Raw genomic sequence first — 18610 nt, forward strand, 5'->3', positions numbered from 1 at the left:
TCAGGGCGTTTCTGAAGAGCTGGTCCCAGAAAATAAACATGGGTCAAGAGACCTCAGGTTGAGTCTGTTTCAATTAAAGGTAGAATAAGCACAAGGAAGGTTATTACGAAGGGTCTCCTTTCTAGAAGCATGAACACAGACATGCTAATGACAGCAACAAGCAAAATGACCCAGCAGGATGATGCCTGCAGCATTCTGAGCCCCGATGGTGAGGCAGCATGTGAAGTCAGAGTGGGGATGGTGTGGTGGGGCTGCAGGGGCTGCCACTGCCACCAGAGCCTTCCTCCCACTCTGCCCCAGCCTTTGGTCCAGCACTTTGCCAGACCCTCCCCCTAAAACCCCACTGAAAGCAATGGAAATTTTTCCATTGGCTGGGTTGGGCTTTGGCTGAGGCTTCACTCATTGAGACTAAGCAACCCCCATTTTTGTAGCAGTACCTGCAGTGGTTTTCAGCAATATTACGGCAGAAATAAACTATTTCCCTGCATTTATTTTTCTTTTTAATTAATGAACAGTGATGGCAGCACATCTGAGTAACCTCTTTAATGTGCAACAACCAGTACGCCAAGTAACACGCACTTCATGGTCAGATTCCAGTTTTAAAAAGAAATGACACAGTGGATGTGTTACACTGACAAGTATATAGTGGTTTCCACATATTTTCTTTCTTAAAAATAAAAATACATCACATCAGAATATTGCATACAAAAAGTAGAATTTGCCCTAAAATAAAATTCTATCAAATTACTTAAAAAATTACGAAAGTAAAATGCATACAAACTCCAGTAAAACTGAACAGTCTTACAGGTTGAGGAGAGTTTACAAAGATGCTCTCCAGCACATAAAACCCTTTTCTTTCTCCATATGTTCACACAGTTCAAAAAATCCCAAACTGTTGGGTGTGTCACATAATAAAAGCTGTTTTTCCCACCTTATCAAGTACTTGTTTCTAAAATGCACAGAAGAAGATGTTAAACTTGGCAGGGGAAAAAGAGATTTTAATCTAGTAAATATCACAGACAGAGAAAAAAATATATATATGGAAAATAATGGATTGTCCCGGGGGGAAGCAGCAGCAGTGGCCACCCACCCCTGGGGATGCCCTGTGGCTCTGCTGGGAGCAGAAAGGTCAGGGCAGGAGAGGAGCAAAGGAGCCAACTCCTGGTTTTGCACCATGGCTTTGATGGCTCATCCAGGGCGTCCAGAGATACAGCCCAGGAGCATCACAGCCCCTGACAGCCACATGCAGACCAGCTCTCTGAGCATTCTCATAGAATCATAGAACCATTCCAGTTGGAAAATACCCTTGGGATCACCGAGTCCAACCATCATCCCTACTCTACAAAGTTCTCCCCTAAACAGTATCCACCAACACCACATCCAAACGACCCTTAAACACATCCAGGGATGGTGACTCAACCACCTCCCTGGGCAGCCTATTCCAGTGTCTGACCACTCTTTCTGTGAACTATTTTTTCTTAATGTCCAGTCTAAACCTGCCCTGTTGCAGCTTGAAGCCATTCCCTCTTGTTCTGTCGCTAATGACCTGTGAGAAGAGGCCATTCCTTCCCTAAAGATAACCATTTCCCACCAGTTTGCTGAAGTACCCTGTCCTGCTGGAGGGACACACAGCACACACTGTCTGTGCCCCAGAGGCTCTGCTGCCCAGGCACAGGCACACAGGGGCTGTGTTCCCCACCAGAGTCTCAAGGCTGAGGACATGCAGCCCATTAAACAGGGCATTTCCCAGGCCCTGCTCCAGCCCATCCCTCACAGGATCCCAAAGCGCTTCCCAGCCCCAGTTGCACCATGGCCCTGCCTGGGGAGGTACGTGGGGTGTCCCCCTCCCTTTTTAGAAATGGGAAGAGTGAGGCACCTCACACACCAGCACCCCCTTCCCCAGGCCCCTGTGCAGCTTATCCCAGCATCACACAGGTCTGCACATCCCTTCTGAAAAGGAAAATGTGGGGTCTGAGGCTTTTTTGGCTTTTACAAATAGATGGACTGAGGTTGGAGAAGAGGCCTGAGCCTAAAGGGGAAAGATTCCCATAAAGAAAAAAAGGATTTGTGCTTGGTATTTTCTTAATTTAGTGACATGAATTGAGCCCAACAAGCCTCTCCAGATGTAGGAAGTGGAGAAATGTCAGGGAATGGTAGCAGGGAGAGGGACTGGGGAAGGAAAAGCTGTTATTGCAGAGACCAAGTCCCACCTGCCTTTGCCACGCCCCGGAAAACCAGCACCTCTATGTCAGGTGCCACATCCATGGCTGATACTGCTGCACAAATGGTGTCACAAACATAAAACAAACCTCATCCTTGAGGAAGTAAAAAATGAGATCCTGCTAAAATTGGGCTGTAGAAGACAAGCCTCCTGCACAAATAACCCAACTGCCCACCAGCATCACACCTTCTGGGCATCCTGGCTGCAGAAATTCCCTTCCCTCTGCCCCAACCCCTGCATCCCCAGCCTGGGCACGAGGTTAAGCAGCAGGAGGAGGGTCAGGGCTGCAGGAGAGGGTCCACACTCCTGGTGGGCATCAATTGCTGCAACTGTGATCCCAAGTGAAAGGCAGGAGCCAGCACATCTGTGCAAATATTTGGTTTTGCTTGTCAAAACTTTGGACTGAGTTACATTTCCTCCTCTAGTCATTAGTTTCATCTGTCTTGAAAAACAAACTGCAAAAATCATAAGCAGATTGACATCCTCTTCTGACTTTACTGGGGCCACCTGCTCTGCAGCAATTCCCTGCTGTCTGAAATGATGGTCCTGGACCATTCTGTGCACCCACAGCCCCCCTGGCACCAACGATGGCTGCAGGGACACAGAGGAAGCCCCTGTAGATGCTTCCCATCTCTCTCATACAGAGCAGAAGCCTGCAGGCTGTTCCTCCATTGGAAGAGAGGCAGCGACCAAGACAAGGCTTTTCCCTCCAACACATGCTCCCTTCCTCCTTCCAGCCCCAACACTGGGATGCACATCCCAGCCCCAGGGAAGCTGATAAAGTCCTCGTTCCTGTTGGCAGGGTCACCTTTCCCCTCATGCAACCACACATCCTCCTGGCACAGCCTCAGCCCTGCTCCCCAGGGGTTCAACAACACAGAGAACAGCAGCACCAACACCAAATACCAAATTCACACCAAACACTGAGGTACCTTCTCACACAAGTGTAGCAGTTGTCTCATCAAATCATTACCCCAATCCAAACTTAGTCTAAAATAAAGCCCCAAAACACTAATGAAACATAAAAATGCATTTGTCACAGATAATTATTAACATTTGCAAGTGACCTAGTAGAAGAAACGAAGAAGAAAAATGAAGACCTTGCTTTCATAGCATCATAGGACAGTTATATCCACTTGCAAACTGTGTAATTCCTATTAATATTTCAGTCTGTCCTCACAATTAAATAGCACTTCTCTTTCTTGAAGCAGCCAATATATGCATATCAATCAATCCAGCTTATTTAGATTACAGTATAAGGCTACACAGTCATTTGTTAAGTTTACAGTAGAACAAGCCAGGCCTTAACATCCCTGTCATCACAAAACTTTCAATTTTGTATGGATTTGATGAGCTCAATGCAGTCTTTCATTGTGGAAATGCCCTCTGGAGATCCCCCCTCCCTTACTCTCTTCCTCAGCCTGGCACTCCCTGGAGTTACCAGTACAAACACCAATGCAGCCTGGACTTTTCCAACCCACTCCAAGATTAAAGGCATCCTTCTTCCATTCATTTCAGCTCTGTCAGATGCTTGGGAATAATTCCATGATGCTGGGAACCTGAATCCCTGCCATGCCTGTCAGTTTGGCCCCTATAGCTGCAATGTCTTTCCACAGCTCTACCTTGGAGACCTGGCAATAACTCAAACATTCCAGCGTTATCAGTCCTAGCTTACTGAAGGAAAAAAATCAAGAAATCAGTAAAAGTGGCTTCATCCTGGCTCAAACCAGGACACTGTGGGAGCTAAAATTACAGTTTTCAGGCAAATTATACTCTGCTCATAGCAGACTATCAGTTCACATATGTGAACAATCCTTCGGGCCTGCACTTTCTTCCAGCTTGCACAATTTTCTAAACTCCACTCTTTTTAAGCATATGAAGTAGGTGGTCAGCCAACCCATCCCTCTAAAACTGGCTTGGGAACACAGAAGCTCCTCTCCATACCTCCTGCACAGACTCCAGCTCAGGGGGGGCAGGTGGCCACATGGGAAGGCAAAGGAATCCAAAAGAAATTAATGCAGTGAAGAGACAGAGCTGGAAGTGGAGCCTCCATTTGCGAACCCCGACCTTACATGAAAGCAAACACAGCTACACAGCTTCTCAGCCAAGCAGAAACCTGAGGAGCAGCCCATACTTAAAATGAAGAACTATTAAGAGACAGCCATCACTACAGAGCATCCTTCCTAGCATCTTCAATATAAAACACAGCACAGTCATTTATGTTTTAGGGGGCTCTGCACTGCTGGGAAAAAAACATGTTCCTCAGGGCTGTGAACTTATGGACGTTAAAAAGAAGCAAATATCTTAACTTCCCAGGGCACCTTCCTCTGCTTGCAAGTCAAAAGGCCAAGCAGCAGCCAAAGCCAGCTACTTTGTGGCAGTGCAAGGTAATGTCTTATTTAGATATAAAATACCCAATTGTTGCTGACTCAGAAGTTACAGAGATACTTAGAACTTTAATTAATAAAGAAAGGGTAAGTGAAGCCTGTTCTGCACTTCTGCTAACTGGATCAACATTGCTTAGAGCTCTCCCTGTGGTCTCAAAATCTAATTTCCAATAAAGTGCAGTTATCCCTACAGCTCAAACCCTCAATAAACCCAAAGGCGGACTTAGTGATGACCCGTATCCAAAAAAATATTCCCACAGGTTCAGGTGGGTTACTGGCATGAAATGGACTGCTTCTCCAGAGGGGGATTCTGTGCTGCTGGGCAGAGAGGATAAAATATTTTTCCAAGATCTTAGTGAGCACATTTGCAAGCCTCACCTCTGTCCTGACCCAGACTTGCTAAACTAATACAATCCTAAAGCCTGAACATGGTGTGTATGGAACGCAGCAGTGTCCTGCACAACTTAAAGTAACTTGGGAGCAATCCTTTGGTTTTCATTCAAGCAGATTTCCATCAGACTTGCTGGGAACACTGAAGAATGGTGCCCACAGGCGCAAGGCTCCAGTAGAGCCACTCTGCTCTGGAGAACATGTCTATTCTGGTGCAGGGGCATCAAGCGCTGTAATTAAGACCACACACTTGAATGCTCAAGACAGACAGACTTCTACCAAAGCATAAAAGTTCAGGAGAGCAATGAGCAATGCACACCCACTCAGAGAAACAATCAACAGGGTTTAAAACAAGATGTTGACTCCTCTCCTCTGACTGTAGGAGGATGTTGACTCTTCTCCTCTGCTGCATCTGGCAGCACTGACAAAGTATTTTGAGTTGCTCAGTGCTTTCTGGAACAGAGGCAGAACAGGTTATAGTCTGAATACTGTCTGAAGTGCTTCTCCATCTTAAAACAGGTCAAGACAGTGAAAATATTAGAAATCTCTGTCACTCAGGACAGTGCCTGAACTGTGCTATTTTAATCTTAATGCAGCAACAGTAAATTGCAGAAGCAGAGCTCTGAAGAGCCACCCAAGCTTGCAATTCTGCCATGACAATGCAACTCCCCTCAGACTCTTGGCAAGCAATCCTTGGTTTCAGAAGACAATAGGTAGCAGCAGCTACTGGATACTGAAACTGTTCCAGGCACTAGAACATAGTAAAAAGAAGTTGGACAGTTAATGCCATTCATCTGAAAAATGGCAAGAGGATGATGCCAGCAGTCCTGAACGTGCTGGTTAGATTGATTTGGTTATCCCAGCAGAGGTTTGCTCCATCGCCTACAAAGAGCCTGCTTCAAGACAGAAAACGAGCTAAGTCAATTTTCTGTCACTGCAGTAAATACATCCATTGCTCTGAAAAAATAAAAGCAGGAAACAGCTTGTTTTATTTTACTGCGTAGATACACTCCTGAGTTGAAGGAATCAGTGGCATGTTCTCTGCAAAAGGAGAGCAGACAGAAGGAAGGGATCGGCGCCTGAACGGCAGCGCTCAGTTCAGGGTTTATTCAGCAGTGTTGGTGTCACCCCAGGGTGGCAGAGCAGAGTCCTGCACAGGAGCAAAGGGTGTCTGATCCAGACTTCCATGGATGCAGAACCCCACACACATCCCCTGCGGCACAATTGCTACGGTAGGAAATCACTCACCCCCTGAAAAAAAATCACGTCACCCACAGCCTATGCATGGGTTCCCATCCACGGCAGCGACTGGTTTAGTTACAGATCCCACCATCCAGAGACATGATTACTTAAAATAAACCTATGTAAACACATACCCTCGTGTAACTTATATATAAAATGTGTATATATAAGTTTTATTTGTGTATACATAGATATAAATACGCACGCAGACACACACACCCACACCCCTAACACAAAGCACACACACATGGAAATACTGTAACTGATGCTGAACTGAAACCTTAAGTATATAATTAAGAAATTATTAGCAGATTTAAAATTGAGTTAAAAAACTATTTAAAGTGTCTTTAATATTTATGTTCAAGTAAGGGCCAGAAAGACCACAAATCAGTACTCATAAAAAGAGCTGGCATTATATTTCCCATGTCATGCCAAAACTCAGGAGATACTTCTCATTGTCATTTCGCCATCAGGGCACCTCATCAACTAGAAAGATGTCTTTTTAGGAAACAGTGATTTTAAAAACCTGGGTTAACAGTGTTGTTTAGGCACCCTCTATCATAAATTAATCCTAAAAACCACACACAACTTCGAGTATCAGAAGAGAACTAGTAGGACTGGGACATCCATACCCACAGTACTCAGTGGCACAAACAGGTCTTCACAGTAAAAAAGGCAGTACTGGAGACAGGGGGTGAGAAAGTGACACAGTGGTGGCCTTTAAAACAGCAACATGTACCAAGAGAGACCCTCCAGTAAACTTCTGAGATACCACAGATGCTCTGTATTCAGGAGAGAAAGAACCATGGTGGTATTTCAGAGGTGACTGCAGGTGCAAGTCGGGTTTCAGTGGCAGCTAAAGCTATCATTACCTGTGCTCCAGAGTGACAACAAACATCTCTAACAACACTGCAAGGACTGCCTGGGATATTTAGTATGGCTAAAACCCCTGGTACCAGTGTCTTATATCAGAAATTACATTATTAGAATGTAAATGTAGTGTACCAGCACCAAATGGTTTTAGCTTAACTGTTCAATGGACATTTATTATATGTGACTACCAATTTAAAAGAGAGATCTATAACAAAAAAGATATTTTTTTCCTTTTGTCTTTTTTTTTTTTTTTCCTTTTGTTAAGATTATTCACTCTTTCTATTCTCACAGAAGACTCCAAATATGCTTGGTACCCCAGTGTGTATAACCGTGAGTCGGGACACACACACACACACACAGAGCTGTACACCCCACTGCTACATCAACAGCCTTTTAAATAGAGAGCCCCAGCTCTGGCACTGGGGCCTGTACCTCAGATCTGTTCTTTGTGCATTTCAGCATCATTAGCACCACTCAAGTTCCACGTTTATCACAAATCAAGGGGGTCTTGAACGTAAAGAACAGCCTGTCCCTCACCCGCTCTAATAAAGCCACCAAAAAAAAAAAAAAAAAAAAAGGTCTTGGAATTTCTTTGTTTTTTCACTGTTCAGCTGTGCAAATCCAGGCAGATGTGCAGACTGCAAAGCTGACTTCCAGTCTCTTCCAACCCCTCATGAGCCTGGTGGTGTCACACAGAGACGACAACGTCGAGATAGAGTCTGTCGTAGGACTCGCGGAAGCAGAGGATGAGGAGCAGGCTGAGCAGACAGGAGCCTGGCAGGCACCAATTGAACCAGGAAAACTCTGTAAAGCAGAAAACAGACACAACCTCAGAGTCATTGAACACATTCTGTGTTTAAAGTGACCAAAACACCGACTGAGGGTGGGTCTGAAGGAAACTGCTGTGTTCTGAGCAAAATCCTGATAGCTCTTGATCAACAGCGGGCTAGCGTGGTGCATGAGATGTCTCCCTGGACACCCTATGCATAAATAAAGTTTTCTTTTTATATGTCCACACACATATATATACACATAAAATGTGTGTATGCATCTATATATTTACATATATACACACACCAGTGCCTCCAGCTAACGTTAATCCTCCTTATTCAACCTGCCAATGAAGAAAATATCGGGGCGGGGGGAGGGGAGGAAGGAATCTATCATTGCTAATGGAGAATAAACCACTTCTGAAGACTCTAACACATTAGTTCTTTGATTTCTATGGATTGAAAACTAAAACAAATTAAAAGCGTAAGAAGTAGGATTTGATTTTCAATCAAACCTGCTGCACGGTTTGAGGAGGGAAAACCAATTGCTCAGAAGAAACTTGGGAGTAGTACAATCAATTATGTTTAAAAGTAGTTGCACAAACAGCTCCTCTGAAGCCTCTTTTTAGCTGTCAGCCGTAATGTACTGCTCGTAAAAGCCTGCCTGTGTTCCACATCTGATACTTCACTACTAATTAGCAGTTTTATTCAGTGTTACTTTTTAAAAAGTGCACCACACTTTCCTTTTTTGTAAATCTGTCAGTTTACTGAAGAAACAGTAATTTTACTGGAGTTGGTGTTTCACTTTTCTAAAGTTGCCTTTATTGTTATTATTATTTAGTTATTTTTACAGAATCTAAGCTCTCCCTCAAATTTTGAGCTAATAAAAATCAATACTTCAGTGCTTTTACTTTCTTAAATCTATAATTTATATTACACAATGCAAAGTTTAAGTCAGCCTAAAAGACCAACCTTCCAAAAACCTTCAACAACACCTTCTCTCATTCACCAAAACCCTTACAGATTTGTTTTAGCAGTAAACCTCTTAAAACCTTCGGAAAATTTTCCTAGGCTTGGAGAAGACCACGTTATGTGATGCCAGAAGTCAACAGGTAAATGCTTTCTTCTTATTATTTTTTATGAAACAATACTTTTGCTTAATTGGATTAAATGGACTTTAATCCAAATATCCTAAAAGACCAAATTTAACTTGTGAATCCTTCATGCCTTTTGCAATCCAGACTTTGTGGTAGCACCGGCGATGCACAGTAACACATTGATCACCTGAAGCTAAAGGTCAAGTTTGCTTTTGTTTATCCCTTGGAAGTCCCTGCAGAAAAGGCAAAGGAAAACAAATCCAGAGGCTGTGGCTCTGGGTCTCGGGGCACAGCACTAGCTCAGCTGGGCCCAGCTTTACATCTCCACTGTGCCAGCTGGTCCAGAATCTTCAATGCACTGGGAAGTTTTCAGGGCTTGGCTCTGTCACAGCCTTTGCAACACCAGAGGGTGAGGAGAAAAAGAGAGAAACCAGAAATAAAACTACTGGAAGATTACTTGGCCAAAACACAAGACCAAGGGAACAAGATGAATTTGACTGAGTTCTGATTTCTCTGTAAGCTTCTTAAATGCCATTAGAAGATGGATTTGAATCAAATGAAAGACAGATGTTTAAGATCATTATCTAGCTTCTCAAGGATTTTTAAATCAAAGGAGCCAATAGCACCCACTGGCATTGATCCCCCCCCAGTGACCACATGCACTCTTGTACTTTTGATCATTTGTGAAACTGCATCTTGAAGAACGAGGTGTCCTAAGCACCACTTACTTCTTAATTTATTTTTCCTTTGAAGAAATAGGGAAAATATTCCAAGTGTGTGGATATACTAACTTCAGGTTTGTTCTTACTGGCATTTACTGATACTTCCTCAGGCAGGAAATACTAGAGACAAAAAATGGCTCCAAATACCCTATTATGAGGGAATGAGTTCTCCTTATCAGGATGCTTCAGTCAGAAGTGAGACACTATCCCCAGCCTCAATTATTAAGTAAACCCAAACACTGGATTGTTACTCTGAAAAACGCTTAAAAAATTCTTCAAATATTCTGCATAATCTTTTCAGCTGAGGCATAAATGTTGGAAATACCAAGAGTTCACACCAATTAATATTAATTATAAAGCATTCTTTAAAATGTAAAGATTGAGTATCACGCTACTTGAGGCTAGCAGGGACAGAATCCAGATTTTACAACAGTTCAATGTCAGTATCACAAAAACAACCCATAATTTCTCTCAGCCTGTGTTCATAGACCACAATTTGGAATGGGGCTGTCAACCTGCTTGTGATTCCCTGGCAGAAAGACACACAAACCATACTGGAAATTTGTCCCTAGCTGTAACCTTCATAATTTCAAGCACAATTCATTCTGAAATTTGTCAGTCTCCTCTGGGTTATAAAACACAACATTTTCAGAAGCACATTATTTCCTGGTAATATATAAAACCTCACAATTTCTAGTGCTGTCAAAGCCAAAGTAAAATATTGCTTTACAAATCCTGCATTGTGAAGCAAAGAACAACAAAATACAAATAAAAAATCTGCATCTTTGAAAACCATTAATAAAAAACACTTCCCTTTAAAAGTAAGATGGTTCTTACTTCACAGCTTAGAGTAATAATATGTAATTTAGTCTACTAAACAGCAAGTTGGAAGTTACAATTATGAGTTATAAAGAAGCAAATAATACTTGAGAGATGAGAAGTTGATGAAAACATCAAGCAACCCACTGTTGTGCCTGCTTAGGCCACTGGATTATCTAGAGGAACGAATATTCCATCTCTGGGCAGTGGTCAGGAGCTGCTCTTCAGCCTGCAATGGTGCATCCAGCCACTCAGTGGATCTGAGCACAAATGGGGCATTTCTGCTCTGCTCCTCCTGGGCAAGACAGTTACAGCCCAAAGCATGAGGCTGGATTAGCTTTACTGTGGCTTTTAACACCCTTGGATACAAACCTTATTAATGATCACATTACCCAGACCTTTATAAAAATATGACCACAGTGTGTTTCTGGCTACAGCAAATTCTAAGCGGAATATGACTACATACATCTTGCACTAAAGCATTTCATTTTTATTAGCAGAACAGAAAAGAACAACTAAAGTTCTGCCTTGCTGCTAGACAGAGGGATTCAGACTTTTCATTATGAACAGAAATTGTACGTGCAAATCCTGATGTTACTGACAAGGATATGTCTTCATGGAGAAATACATTTTCAAAGCAGCTTATATTTCTTACCTGTATGGTAAAATGTGAGGAAAAACAAAAGCACTCCCATAAAGACATTACTCAAAAAGGTGACAACTCCGCAGGTAATTCCTTCTGGAACCGGGTAGACTGTCTCCACGAAGAGCTCAAAGAATATTGGTACACTGCTGTTGAGGAATATCCCCAACAAAATGCAGGATGTGTACAGTGTAGCTACAACAGAAACAGAAATAGTTATTAATTTCACGCCGGTATTTTTCCCTCCTATTCTGAGCTGCCAAGAATACTAATACTTAAGTAACCAAAAAATGCAGAAACTTATTTTTATCCTCAGGGTATCATAAAGCTTTTCACATCCCACTGGTTTTAGGCAGAATGCATGCACAGAATTGGAAAATAAAAATAAAGAAATATGGAATTTATTTATTTTTTAACAGAAACCAGGAGACACATCCAGGGATTTGGAATTCACTTGTAAGAAAAACAAACATAACAAAATTATGAATGCAGAACAGCACCAATGGTTTGATTTACCTCTGAAATTAACAGAAACTATTGTCCTATAGACAATTAGGACAGGGAGCAATTCATGCACTACATGGGAAATGGACATGGATTAACCTTTTGACTTAGCTCTAAAGGTCAAAACTAATTTTGCTTCCATTTTACAAGTAAATACTAATGATCTACCAGATATCAGAACATTAGTATTCAGCACGGCCTGAGCTGCAACATACTGAATCCCTTTTGGCTTCAAAAGGAAATGAAGGGCACCCAGTGCCTGGCAGGAACAGGACATATTTGATAACGAAGATTATTCACTGCTGTACAACAAATTATTTTTCTTGGATAAATCAACAGAAGAATACAGATATTTCTTCAGTACCCTCAAATGTTTTGTTCTATGATTCTGTCAAATACTTTACAGTGCTTAACATCTTAATAGAGATGCTTAATATGCCCATATTATCTATTAATTAACCTACTACACTTCTGAAAAAAAACCCCAAAACTTCAAAATAATGTAATGCCTGCTTAGAAATTTAAGTCTGCTAAGTACCGTCTTGGAAAAGGGAAGATTTTCTGGCCTGCAGACTCAACAATCTGAAGTTATTGATCAAGTAGGAAGTATAAGAAAACTATTAGAAGGCTTGGCAGGGGGGGGAAAAATGTCTGCAATCATTTCTGAAGTTTCCACCAACATGACAAGAAAACATAAAGGAAAAAATTTTCAGATACAAAAGTGTTACCAAGTCATAGGGACATTATTTATTAAAAGCATCTTTTCACTGAGGAATGGTAAAAAAATCCTTAGAGAACTTTTTTTCATATAGATTTATATGTTTCAATAAAAGAGGAACTGCATTTTCAGTTTAATTTACATTGTTCTGTCTTAGAAGGGGAGAGGTCTGCTCCATCTTCTGTTAAGTATTGCTCAAGCTTTCAGTTGAGAAACTGTTAGGAAGCAGGAAACTTCCAGCTTAAAAAAATAAATAAATGAATGCCACTGTTTCTTAAAATATGGAGAATCATGGAAAAGAGATAAAGGCATTAAGAAGCAGGAAAGGCTATCTATCAGATCCTCTGTTTGATGTGGTTTGCTTCTGAGGCACAAAGACATATTTCTTTCTCCACAGAGGATTTGCCTGGACAGAAAAATGAGGACAGAAGTCCCAGCCAGAAAGATTATATGGATGGCACAACTTCAGGAGAGACAACTGATTCCCACTTTTTTTTTTTTTTAATATGCCAGAATGTTCTGAGTTGTTAGGAAAAAAAGAAAAGAACAAACCATGGTAACTTTGCCAACTCTGAAATTCTCTTATTCTAAACTGCAGAATTAAAGAAATTGATATAAAGTATATTCAAGATTTGCCGAGGAGGAAGGGAAAAAACCAAAAACAAAACAGTATTAGGATGTTCTTCCTAATGGGCTCTTCTAGCTAAAACTGAATAACTGATTTGCCAGTTACAAGATCCATACATTTTTTTTGCTGCTAGTCCTCACCAGTATTTACAATTTCACAAACCTCACTTTGAACTCCCGTTCATCTCAAACACTACTGCATTTTGCTCTCACTGTCTCTAACTGCTATCAGGTGTAGTCAGCAAATCCAAACACATTCAGCTATTTGAAATGTTTATGTTGGCTTGAGAAACCAACATGTAAATAAAACAGAAGAACCTCTGAAGACAAATGAACACGTGCCCGTCGTGACACTCAGTTGAAGATATCTATAGATAACTACTTGGAACTTCTTAAGAAAATTTTCAAGAGTCTCCCCAAAGAAAAGAAGATGACAGCCAGCTGTAATTCTGTACCAGAAACTCACAGCAGAAATGGTTCTGAAGCTGCTGAATACCACAATGATCATCATCAAAATTGGAGCTGTGCACAGAGAGTGCCAGAGGGAAAACATCTGCAGGAAGAAGGAAACCCCTTCCATCAACAGCAACAGCCAGGAAAGGGGAATCACATGCTTCCAAACAGATCCAAACAGAGAGACTCTCTATAGACATATAATTTCCAGAAACTTAAGGTGAAGGCAAAAAATAAATCTAAGATTAGCAGCCACTTAAAAGATCAAGACCTCAAATTTTAGTGGACACAGCAGGTGCAAGAGTTTCCATAAAACAAACAGAAGCTTTCAAAATAAATTTGATAGCTTAAGACATGCTAGTTGAATTTCATCATTGCTCATCACCTACTGAAATGCACTAACAAAACTAGACTGTAAGCAAGTAAGCACAACTCTGTTTTAGAAGCGACACCCTGACACTTCTTTCTCATGAGCTTGTCATGCAAATACACCCACTGACACACACCTGGCACTTCCACAGCACCATGAGCAAAGCAGCTTTAGCACTACCTTTGGGTTTTCCCCAAAGTATGACCTGCCTCCTGTGTGCACACCAACAACTGTCAGCTGAATTAGCAATGACCACACCTCAGCTGAGATCTCGGGTAATACACATCAAACAAGGCCTACACGTAAGTACACATACATGTGGAATTAATTTGCAGAAATGTCAAGTCAAAAGGACCAGCAGAACACAGCATCCAGTAGACGCCAATGTAAGTTCTAATGGAAATGACCGTTTTATATAATAAATAACTGGTAAACCACAAAAAGCAGCTCTGAAAGTGGAGGAGATGTACACATCTGAAACTCTCCCTAAATGGGTACATATTGTAGACAGGAAAATATTTCTCATTTCCCGTTTCCATAAATGATCCATGGTCTTACTGAGTGCTACACAAAGAAGCTCATTCCATTAACTTGGCAATTAAGTCACAAATCCTATCGGTCAACTAGACACAAAGTCAAAGATAAGCAGTTTCAGAAAAGCAACTTGTTAGAAGAAGTCAAGTAAGAGCTCAAAAGTGGTTTTTGCCTTCTATTTCACACATTAAATGTTACACCTCATGTTCCAGCTCATGGGCAACCAGCTGCTGTAGCAGGGACACCATCACCTACTAATGGAGACCATTTGCTTCCCATTGCAGTGACCTTGCATTGAACAAACACAAACCATTACCATGATTTTATACTGCTGAAGTTACAGCAATTGTTTTTTCAATTAAGACAATATTGATGACAGTCATCAGAAATGAATATAAGAATATGAAAGCGCTGACCAAAAAAAAAAAAAAAAAAAAAAAGAAAGAAAAAAAGGCAAGAAAAGAAAAAGAGATGATTTACCAATAAGCTAAAACAAGGATGCTTGGATAAGCATAAACTGGGGAAGTGTGTCATGCTATTAGTATAAAAAGAGATCACTTTTTCTTCAGAAAAGGAATAAACTGCCTATGAAGCTATCCCCAAAGTTGTGGACCTGAGACAGTGGCAGCTGCAGACATCAAGAAATATTGGAACTGAGCAGGGTTCCTTTCAACAACTTGGATTATTGTCACATTTTAAAGATGTTTGTGTGAATTCAGCAGTTATTTCACAGGTTGGGACTGCAAAAAGAGCAGGAAAGGCAAAACACCCACCCAAAGCACAGCTGCTGCAAAGAAATGGCCTGGAGCTGCCACCGCAGGAGGCTCAGGCTGGGTTTCATGTTCCTGCTTGGTGTGTGACACAACCCACGCTATTCCCTCAGTGCTCATTCTCCTCCTGGCCTGGAAGGAGGCAAGGAATGAAATGTGCCTTGACAACAGCACTAGTTAGATGAAGCAAGGTACTGACCGGGGACTAATGGTGATGAAGTGGCTTAGCTTAAAAAGCAGAAAAAGCATCCTTCCTTCTTATCCCCTGCAGATTTTCAGCAACAGGATGGTAAATACACCCCTGTATTCCAGAAAATAGACCTTCTTTTCTCCGAGCCACAAGCTGTGACAAAAGCTTTATACCAGGTTTTTTTTTGTTTGTTTGTTCGTTTGTTTTTTATCTGAAAAAAAAAAAAAAAGCTAGGAATTCTAACAGGCAGGTGATTTAAATGCCAGTGTGCACTTGTTGTCCCTAGATGAGCCTGCAACACAGCACCAGGAGTCTCTAGTTCTCTGATATCCAAACAAGTTCCCAGAACTTCCAAGGACATTCTGCAATATGTTTTGCAATTTAGTCTTTAAATTACACCATCGCTAAATTTTTAACTGCAGAGCCCAATCCAAACCAAAATGAAATCAATGGAAGGATTTCCACTGATCTAAATGGTTCTTAGCAGCCTATTGGAATGTACATCTTGGCTGATTTTTAACAAAGAATATGAAGTATCACCAGTTTTTTTTTAAAGAAATCTGTTTTGCAGATATATTTACAGAAGAAATGCAGATACCCCAGAGCAGTATAACAAGTGCAAGCAGGTGGTACAGTATCTTCTTCCAAAGTCCTTTGCCAGAAACTATTGAACTCTGTACATTCTGTAACAGTTCTCTTCTCAGACAAGCTGAGCCAAGATTCACACAAATTCCATATGGATAAACAGGAAAGTAAACACAACTGAACATGTTCTCTTCAGGGCAGGATACAATTTAAAGTGAAACCTACAGAGATGCAGGGCATTTTCTTATTGACCATTAAAACAGCATCCCAAATGTTATAATGGAAGCATAATTTCTCACATGGATATATGCTTTGTTCAATTTACTATCTCCACGAATGCTTTGCACAATTCAAAGTTAGCTCCTTTCAAACTCTCTGAAGTCTGTTGAAGTGGAATGAAATTTCCCAATATTTTAATTCTTGCTACTGGCCATGGTAAGAATAGTCATGGAAGAAGTTGCCCTTAATTTTTCCATGAGAAATGTGACTCCCTCAAGGAAAGACAGTATTTTTTACTGTAATTCTCTTCCAGGAACAAAAAAACACAATAGAAGAAGGATGTCCCAGTAGTGCATGTTTATAACATCAATATGTATCACTGCCTAGATTTCCATTCCAGCATGAGCTGATCAAATTCTTATCTCATCATACAGTTATGAAAGTAACCAAAAATCTGATCAAATTGGATTTGCTCTATAAAGTTCCCAAAAGAGAAGCAAGTGGAACTCACTTTGAGAGCAGAGCATTTGCTTTGGAAAACTAAAATTGAAGGAATTACTGAGTGATCCTAAAAAAAATATAATAATAAAGAAGGGGCTGAAAAACATACAGTATTTGAGGGTTTTTATTGATCGATATTTAAAGTGGCCAGATTTCTAGATTTTAATTTTTTAAATGCCCATCCCAAATTTCTAGTACTACACACTATTTGAGACTGGGTTTTTACACTTTTTTTAAATAAACCCCTTAAATTTATTCTTCTGCAAACACTCTTCTATCTGTGGAGTTATAGAAACCTTCAGGAAGACAAAAGACATTATCCCCAATCTATGAGTGGAAAAACTACAACAGGAGTGGGGGTAATTATTTGCCCACAGCCAGAAGCAGGTTAATGCTGAAGATAGAGAGTCTCAGTTTCCATGTTTCCAGGCCACTGTTTTATCCTTCGGGTTCCCCTGCCTTATACTTTTCAAGCATGTCTTGTCTATAGTAAAGAAATTAAACTCAAAGAATGAAGCTATCAGTATTAAATAATTAACATCTCTCTTTTCCAATACTGTGCTTTGCAGATGAGGACAGGGAGACAGATGTGTTTATAATGCTCAATCTATTGAACCTGAAAATAACGTGTAGACTGCTTAACCTAAATATAGTCATCAACTCATGGAGTTGCCACAATACTCTGTGTATCTGCCATGCAGCACTAGAAATGATTTTGTAAAGCAAAATTCTGCTGAATGTGCTCATGAATATTAGAATATTCTTGATATGCTGTGCTGAAAACAATCAATCTGAGCTGCAAGCAACCAGTGTTGCATACCAATTTTTGGAAAATGCTAGTGTTTGTATCCCGAGATACCACCAGCAATACAAAGTGGCAAGATACTGAAACTGGCATTACAATGCCTTACACAATTATTTTGGGTCAGAGGATCCCATTGTACATAAATTCACATAATGAAGTTCAGTACAAAGCAGACTAACAATGGGCTTGGCACAGAGAAACAGATCAGCAGCTGCACTGGAAATTCAATGGAGAAAACTATTTAAATACTCAATGTGTACACAAAATTGTCTTTGAAACTTGCTGAAAAAAAATGCAAATAATATACATTATAATTAAAATTTCTTAAAAGAAAATTCCAGCTTCCTTGAAATGTAAACCAATTCCTGAATCAAGGGGTTTTAAGAGTTGTGATTAGCTGATAAGAGGTGTTTTAGACAGATAATATAGCAGCTATGATGGCACTATGTCATTACTGTCTCACTGTTGGTTTTTTTATTCCACACTAGCAGTTATAGTTCATACACATGACTCCAAATACACTTTCTATAAAATCTTACAGAGATATACTAAGAAGTCAACAAATGAAAGAAAACTTGTCTTGCTCTGTGGCAGGAGGAAAACTGGAGCATATTATGATACAGAGCAAAGCAGGCACGACACGACACAAATAATGCTAAACAGCATCATTTAAAGAAAACACAAAGCAGTCATTGATTTTTAATATCTGCATTAACAGCCCCCATTCTAAGTAATTACTTTTTTTGTAGAAAATATCTTTAGATTAATGTCATGCCTATTTACAAGAAATTAGGAGAATATTACACAAACATGTGCAGGGAAAAAAATGTTTTGCTGTGACCGTTTTTTGAAATACAATTCCTCCCCCAATATTTATCCCACACATTACTACAACTGCTACAAAGACTACTGATTAAAAGAGAGTGGTTGGTTGGTTGTATTTTAAAATCAAGTCTTTAGTGATTTTCTCCCATTTAGCATGAATAATTGGCCAAACTGATCTCTTCAGCATTTCAAAAGCCTGCTTGCATGCAACCTGCCCACCTTAGTGCTTACTCTAGAGACCAGGTGAGAGACAGGCAGAGGTGTTCAGACAAGGGGACCCAGAACATATGCCACACAATATCCACATCATAAAGGAAAAGACTACTTTGGACCTGGACAAAGCAC

At 40.7% G+C, this 18610-nt stretch overlaps 1 protein-coding gene across 1 annotated transcript in view; it reads right to left on the minus strand.

The window, feature by feature from the left end:
• Nucleotides 1-470: 470 nt before the first annotated feature.
• SLC49A4 (solute carrier family 49 member 4) overlaps nt 471-18610 on the minus strand; it is a 71763-nt gene continuing 53623 nt past the window's right edge. Inside the window, exons 8-9 of the mRNA XM_051624243.1 lie at nt 11177-11359; nt 471-7917 (exon numbers count right to left, since the gene is read on the minus strand). Of these exons, the coding sequence (XP_051480203.1) occupies nt 7802-7917; nt 11177-11359 (299 nt within the window). The 3' untranslated portion in view covers nt 471-7801. The remainder of the gene's footprint in view (nt 7918-11176; nt 11360-18610) is intronic.

Source organism: Apus apus, chromosome 6 (genome assembly GCF_020740795.1).
Source record: "Apus apus isolate bApuApu2 chromosome 6, bApuApu2.pri.cur, whole genome shotgun sequence".
NCBI classification, from domain to species: domain Eukaryota; kingdom Metazoa; phylum Chordata; class Aves; order Apodiformes; family Apodidae; genus Apus; species Apus apus.